The 8,454-nt window shown below is 36.3% G+C and overlaps 1 protein-coding gene across 1 annotated transcript; it reads left to right on the top strand.

Moving 5' to 3' along the window:
- Positions 1–4,801: 4,801 nt before the first annotated feature.
- Positions 4,802–8,454, top strand: LOC147869411 (polyubiquitin 9-like). The gene is made up of 4 exons (XM_087338404.1): positions 4,802–4,916; positions 7,283–7,468; positions 8,112–8,151; positions 8,238–8,454. Exons 1-4 carry the CDS (start codon positions 4,914–4,916, stop codon positions 8,300–8,302), a joined length of 294 nt encoding a protein of 97 aa, XP_087194530.1. The 5' UTR covers positions 4,802–4,913; the 3' UTR covers positions 8,303–8,454.

The following is an 8,454-nucleotide window of genomic DNA, read 5'->3' as shown; positions in this document are numbered from 1 at the left end:
GTCGTATACTAGTTGAGACCTTAGAAACGACGGCACACAGACGAAAACAACAAGAGCTAATAGATATGTATTACTGCAAACAGTTAGCAATGATTACAAAAACACGGCCCATGGCCGGTGACCTTACAAAGCTCTTATATCTATGAAACGACCTCGCCTAGGCTCTAGATATCTCCCCCTTGCCGAGGTACGCAGACCTCGGTTTATATACTTTTTCTTTTTCTTCATACAGAGCCAAGCGGCCGGCTGACTGTGAGGCTCAAAACTCGGCGTTTACCTAACTCTACCTTACCTACTCGCCTTACCTACCAACGTATTACATTTAATTAATTTATATTTCTGGCCTATGGACAACAGCTCACGCTCTTTGGTGTTTGTGTCTCCGGTGAGGACCGCACATGGTTGCTCACGCCCGTTGGTGTTCTAGTTCCTGGTGAGGACCGCACGTGGTTGCTCATTTCCATTGGTGTTCCTGTCTCCGGTAAAGACTGTACATGGTCTCTCACGCCCTTGGTGTTTGTGTCTCTGTTGAGGACCGTACGTGGTCGCTCACACCCATTGGTGTTCTAGTTCCCGGTGAGGACCGCACATGGTCGCTCACGTCCGTTGGTGTTCCAATTCCCGATGAGGACTGCACATGGTCGCTCACATCTGTTGTTGTTCCTGTCTCCGATGAGGATCGCACATGGTCACTCACGTTGGTGTTTCAGTCTCCAATGAGGACCGTACATGGTCGCTCACACTCACATTGGTGTTACAGTCTTCGATGAGAACTATACATGGTCACTCACGCTCGTTGGTGTTCTAGTCTCTGGTGAGGATCACACACGGTCGCTCGCGTTCACCCGTACTCCTATTTATGGTGAGGACTGCTCATGGACACTCCCTCCTCAATGTACTTTGGTTTCCTCTTCAGCTCACCCCTACACCATGCTTTTGAAAAGGCGGCCGTAAAGGGGAGGATAATGTCATAGACATGACAACAGTCATGTCAAAATTTGAACTCTTGACCTCCTGTATATAGTCAAGTGTTGTGTTCTAACCAACACATCCAAATATATGATCATAGTATATATATCTTAGTAGATTATTAGTAGATTATCAATTTCAAGTCCTAGGAGTTTGTAGAAAGTTCTAGAACTAGAAGGTTCTAGAGGGTTCTAGAATATTCTCCCAAATAATCTCCAGAATATTCTAATGCATGTACTTCGACTCAAAGTATAAATACTTGTAACCTCCTTCGTCCCTTTCAAGGGATTCAACACCAGTCATTGACACATCAATACAGTATTCTCATTTCACCTCATCTTGCAGACTCCTTGATCTACATCTCTGTCTTCATGTGCCATTCGAGTCCACGTTGGTGTGTCCGTGACATATATGGCCTTACCAGTTGGTCACTGATTGAAAGGGAATGTAACACACAATCTTCGACAATGTGCCTTTTGCCATGAAGCTCAGGAGATCGCCAAGCATTTCATTTGGTCATGTCCCTTGGCTCAACAAGTATGGAATAAAGTTCTTTCGTTATTTTTGACAATCAATGTCGGTTGCCTATTTCCATGGGGATCAACTATGTGGGGAGTGCTACATTCCAACTTGGTTTTGTATGAGGCAAATGATGTTCAAGAGGCAATGACGGTACATAATAGAGGATTGATATTAGTCAACCCCTTTCAACAACCTCGAAAGCAGGTGCGATTTGTCCAAATATGGAAAACTGTGACTACAATAACCTTATGGGCATTATGGAAATGTCGCTACAACCGACATTATGATGCAGCAGATCAACGCCTCTCAGATGTCTTGCTTGAGATATGGGAGAACTTGTTGGCAGTAGTACGCAGCCAGTATGACAAGATGCATGGTTCACTAGAGACTATGAACAAGAGAAAGAAGAAGCTCCTTCACTTATGGAAAACGTTGCCCCTATTTACAGAGTCAACTCAAGGACCTCAATGGAACTATCAACTCCCATGGACCCTTTCTTGAATACCAGTTAATCACGATAGAAGTGTAGCAACAAATTTCAAAACCATTTAATAAGTCCTATCTTCGATCTTCGGATTATAGTATATCATTGTACATGAAAAATTGTAAGCTTTTGGGCACACAAGCTTAAGTTGTAGCATTTACACGTTTTTAGTCATTTGAAGGTGCTGCCTATGAATATGCATTTTCATTGTGTGGTTCATGTGTCTTGAATTTTTGTGGTTGGATGTTGTTGTTTGCATAGGCATGAGAGCCTTATGTGTAATGCAGAAACACTTTTTCAGCATTGTATGGTGTTCATAGTGTTTGCACCTTTCATAGTCATTAGTAAAGTGTCGATGGAATTAGAGAGCTGCCAGTTTTGCAACATGGTAGTATTTCTTAATCTCATCTATACAGGACATATTACCATGGTATAATCATTTTGAATTAGCGACAATCTTGTATAACAAGTTACCCATTAGTGTTTTGAGGATGTAAATGTTTTCCCAAGTGGAGGTACTAGTATTGTGACAATCATAACATACAATAACATGTATGAAGTGCCCAACATTGTCATTGAGCAAAATTAATGGTGTATGTGATAGGTACAAGGAAGAGATCAATGTTGTTTTAGACGGAAAGAGGTTTCCCAATATTAGAACTAAATAGTTAGTCAAAATATTGAACTTTGGGCATACTTTTCCTTAGTTCTTAAGAGCACTAAATGTTGTCTAACCCCATAATAATTAGCAAGGCAAAGGGTTTGTGGATGAGAGAAGTAAAATGTATACATTATGATATTAGCATGGAAGACTATTTAGGAAGTTGTCTTGTCTTATTGCAATGTCAACTAGGGCTATACACCAAGCGATAGATTGGAACTTTGTGTATAACCTTCCTTTCATTTTAGAAGAATTTTGTATGTTGTTAGATTTGTAACCTAGAGAACCCCTAGCCTTAAATAATTGAGTACGGTGATGAGCATGCTTGTCAAGTGCTCCAAACACCTTAGGGCCTAAAGAAGAATTAAGGGAAGTGTCATGATACAATGCACAACGATGTTCGAAGAGGATTGGCCGAATGTGGTTATAATCTCCTTTTCCCCCCCTAAGAATGATACATGTTGATAGGCCTCTCATATACAACTCGACACTCATAAAGAAAGATCATAATTTCGTGCAATTTGATGAGTATTCAACATCACCTACATTAAATATTGTATTAACAAAACATGTGAGAGTCTAGTTGTAATATCAACATTAGAATCTTATGATGTTAATGAATTTATGTTCCACATATTGTATCGTAGGTTTAGCTTGAAAGCATGACCAAAGAAGCAATAAGTGAAGGATTATTCCATGAACAAGTATCTTCTCACCTATTTTTACCCGTGGACTTTTATGAAAACCATATACACATAGATGTCATTGTTATGAGATCGTATCTTTCTAAAGTTATCTATAAAAACAATAACAAACCTATTTTCATTATGTAAATTTTGTTCTTTTTAAAGTGCCTTTTTATCCTTATTTGCATAGAACAAAGATACTATTTTGTTTTGGACACAATTCATGTATTATTTTATTCATTTAATCAAACTTGATTAAATTCTAATTAAGCTTATTAAAACGTATTTAGATTTTAAATTGCAATTATCGCTACACTTTTGTTTAGAGAAAGGTGGTTTTCTTCTCTTGACGTTTGAGTTAACCTATTTAGTTTTCCGTTGTATAATCAGAACTTGGAAGCAAATGACATTTATGTCAAATGAAAGTGTTACACTACAAAACTTGTCCTCCATTATCGCATTCAACCATATAGATATCACAAATGTGTGACAATTTTGTGGAGAAGTATGAGTACATTAAGAAGGCATCTAATCTCGGGATCATAGATAGGAAACTTCTTGACTAAATTTTTCTTTATAATTTGATTTGTCATGATTCATTGTAAGTCTAGACATTCACTCAATTAATATTCACATGAATAATATCTTGAATGTAAATGTTTTGCTTGGCAAATCCTTTTATAATGCTACATAGTGTTACCTTTATACATCTAAAAAAATCATTGTGTAATACTTTATGATTAATTCTGTTACAAAATATTGGCTCTTTTGTAGAAATAACAATAATACTTCTCTCAAAGGCATTGAGTGTTTGACACATATCTAGAATGTGGTGCATTACAACATTATATCAACCCTTCCAAAATGCAAAAAGGATTTATTATATAACTCCAAGAATCAAGGACATTTTGTTTTTGTATTATTCTAGAGACAATGTGTAGAATGAGTCAAGAGATATCAAACTTTATTCACACCGTCTACATCTCTAAGCATGTTATCACTTGGTCATTATATTACCTCTCTTGGTCCCTCTTCCTACACATGCAAATGGGAGAATCAAAGTAACCTATACTTTTAGGTCTTATGATTGTGTAGAAAAGTTATCAAAGATCTTACAAGCAATTGAAGAAAGAAGGAAACAATTGGAATAGTAAGTAATGGGAGGCATAAATGATAGGTTACCGTGGTCATGATCGTGCTTGAAGGTACAAAAAGTGTAGTGTAATAGTTCACATATCATGTTACAAGTATCTTATTCTGACCATGAGTTTGTGTTACGATACATAGTATATACACAAATGAATAGGGTAATGGTAACATGCGTCGTAGAAGGTGGAATATTGATTTTGCGGGTGGAAATAAAAGGAAACTATCTTTGTTGATTTAATTTTAGAATGCTCATAATTGAGTAGGTGGACCTGTTGACACTCGTTTTTTAGAAGGGCTACACCAACTCTCACACACCCACGTATATGCATCACAAACAGAAAGAGAAGACATCTACCGATAAACTTCTCTTATAAATTGACTTATTTCATGTCATGAAGAGGTAGAACTTTTTACCAAAGAGATCGAAATTCCAAATATAGAAATGGTAAGCTATAAGGTTTTGTATATGATAATTTTTTGTTTCTTCTTTTGCTTGTTCATGCTCCCATTTGCACAAAATCTCTCTCTCTCTCTCTTTCTCCTTCTTGCATAGTTCATATTTGACCTTGAAGAACAATAATAAAAAATGTGTGCACTATATGGTTTACACAATAGCATCAAAGCGATAAAATTGAGAGAACCAAGATCAGTACTCGCCATGTGCTAGGCCCTTCCCAAGATATCGTAATCGGTCCCCCATGGACGTTATGGATAATGGTTAAAACCGTGTGTGGAGTAGAATCACATATGAGGTTAAATTACCAAAGGCACTAGAATGACATGTCAAGATGCTAAAGGTCAAATTGGAATTTTACATCGCAAAATGTTTACCCTTAATGTTGGCCCCAATACAAGGTCAGAATGAAAACCAGGTATGAAGATATGCAAGGCATATAATGATGACACTTGCTTACTTTTAGCATGCTCAATGTATAATGGAACTCATGATAAGTAGGTGACTTGTTAGAGGGAAATGTTAAATTTCAATGACGTATTCACCAAGAAGGGCAACACATATGTGTGTGCATTATTTTTACATAAAGAGGTTTTACTACAAAGTAGTAACCCGCCTTCTTGGGAAGGAGTCGCATACAAGATGATGCTTGTATTCAGTCCTAGAGGTCAAATTTGGGATCCTCATGGCCAATAAAGATCTAATATAATCTCTGTCTCTGTCTCTATCTATCTGCTTGTCTCTCTCTTGTGTGCACATATTGCCCTAGACAAGTTTGGGAGATTGAGTATCAGACTCTGATACAATGCTCTACCTTTTATCACATTCAATTATGCTTTCCACACATCTTCAACCCAATCCAATCCTTGCATGAATTTCTCGCATAGTCACAATGTTCACTCTCAATTAACATTCATTCAGTAAAGTTCTTAAACATCAAGAGTCACTATTCAATTTCCCATGTATAATGTTTTCACATTATATTTTTGTCTCATGGGTCCTATTTGACCTACAAAGATGATAATACAATCCAACTATCTCCATGTGTCTATGTGTGTGCGTTGTTGCCTTGGTGGGTTACTCAATAGTATCAAAAGTAATAAAATTGAGAGTTTTATCCCCACCACGGGCTAGGCTTTGTCTCGTAGATTGTAATTGGTCTCTCGTGAACTTTGAAGAGGATAGCTAGCTATGTATATATCTGTGTGTGTGCGCGCGCGCGCGCACGAGCGAGCTATGATGCCAAATTGACAACATGAAGAAATGATTTACAAAAAAAAGGGAGAAAATAAAGAAAGCAATGTATATGCACATCTTTTGAAGACGAGACTAAACCATACTACTCCTTTCCATGTCTTGTTGAAAAATAAAATTGATGTGAATCCAACATATATATCTAAATAATGTAGAAAAGTTATAACACCCATATTGCACTTGAATATGTTTCCTTCTATGTTTCTCGAAGATAATTATGATTGGTCAACATGCTCAATATCTATGTTTCCCTATGGATGCATATGTGAATGTCTTGCGACACATGATGCTTGTAAATGTACACATTTCCATACACATGAATGCGAGTAATTACAAAGCTATTTGAGCACATAACTTGAAACTTTTGAAGATTGTTGCATATGGTTATAACCAAGGAACCGAAAAACAAGAACTTGCCAAAATGTTGATCAAGAAACCTTAATTGTTAGCAGAGTTGTAATTGTAAAAACTTATGAAATGCCAACATATGTAGTGAGCTTTCATCCAAGTTCATTATGTTCAACCCAGATTGACATATCATCGTAATTGTCTTTGATGCTTCTTGTACTCTTCATGATATTTTTGAGCATTTCTTAGGAACTTGATCCTATTTGTTAATGCTTTATCGAAGTCAAGACATAGAGGTATTGATGGCCTTGACTTGTTGATAACATGGTTGGTGAGGCCTCTAGATGGATGCAACCTACATGCACAATAAAATTCTCTTTCTAATTGATTGTAGAATATCTTTAGGTCACCATTATGTGAGAGTTTTCACCTCTTTTGGATGTACTATAAACAAAAAAGTTCCCTCAGAAGAATTTTGACCTAAACCAAAATCTAATAAAGTCATATCGCTGGAGCAATTTGAAATGTCGTGAAAACACAACTTATTAGTGTTCTTTTAACCACTATATTGTGATGTTCTAAGGATAGCTTGCCATAATGAGTTGAGAATGCATGTGGGAATGAATAATAAGTTCTAATCTCAAATGAATTATAACTAGTAAAGCTTGCTAGGGTCAAAGTAATTATTCTTATGATAACTAGGGTACAATAATGAATCCATATGTTGACATCCAAATTGGATTTTGTTTGAATAGGCTATGCACATTCGTGTGAAGAGGAAGAATATCACATATTTCGTCCAATGCAATCCCTCGGATACCATCATACAGGTGAAACAAAAGTTGCAAAATCTCACAGGCAATCCTGTGAGGAGCCAACGATTGATCCTCCTTGACTCATATCATATCCTTGACGATGCAAATACACTTTCTCAACAACAGGTAACATATTGGGATATCTTTATTAACCACAAGTGATGCACACTTTATCAATCAATCACCATTACTACGATTGAACAATTTGATTGGCTATTTCATTCAGACTTTTCTATCAAATAAAGAGTGGGTTAATAGAGAGTGAATTGTCTAAAATCCAAGGATTTGTGGTCCTATGATCAATTTTAAAATTTCAAAATTCCAAGTATATTTCTTGCTAACTTTAAAAAATCTTTTCGACACTTATAGGCACGTGTTGTATCACATTTGCTCATATTCCCAAATGGATCCTTGTTATATATTGATGTACAATGTCACATATATTGACTATTTGAGTAGAGGAGTATATCCAAATATGTCAAAATTCTCACATGCTACACAATTCAATAGAATATAACAATTGTGATGATGGAATTCCAACAAGATCAATGGTCCCATTGAAGTAATTTTAACTTTATTATCATTCTATATATTTGCTAGGTAGAGCATACTTGCTATAAATGTTGAACCTGAAATTCACAATGATGAGCAATACTACGTAATGTTAAAACATGGTTTTAGGTCTATTGGGTGTGCTTTTATGAACATATGAAAATAAGAGGTTTCTTGTTTCATTAATCCTAAAAGCCTTGGGGTTTCTCTATGCTAGGTTGAGAACAATGATGTTGTGGCAATGACGCTTCGAAAGAGTATGTTTTGCTTATATATTGAAATAGTATGATAATACAATGTTTATAAGTTCTTGACTCTAGACTTCATTTTGCTTATTTGTTAGGCAATGGAGAATGGGAGGATATTGAAATTGACATGATCAACAACGATGAATCTAATAGTAATTAACTTAATACACATACCTACTAGAGTATTCACTTGAACTAAATTGGCTTTTACATCCTGCTTGATGTTGCTTGAAACTTGAACCAAAACCTATGCGGTAAATTTGCAAACTGAATATTTCTGGTTATAACAACATAACCGTGTAACTCTACATT

The sequence above is a fragment of the Azolla caroliniana genome, unplaced genomic scaffold (genome assembly GCF_043228905.1).
Source record: "Azolla caroliniana isolate FFs.n. ecotype wild unplaced genomic scaffold, voAzoCaro1.0.p SCAF_1, whole genome shotgun sequence".
Taxonomy (NCBI): Eukaryota; Viridiplantae; Streptophyta; class Polypodiopsida; order Salviniales; family Salviniaceae; genus Azolla; species Azolla caroliniana.
This window is presented reverse-complemented; position numbering and strand designations above follow the sequence as displayed.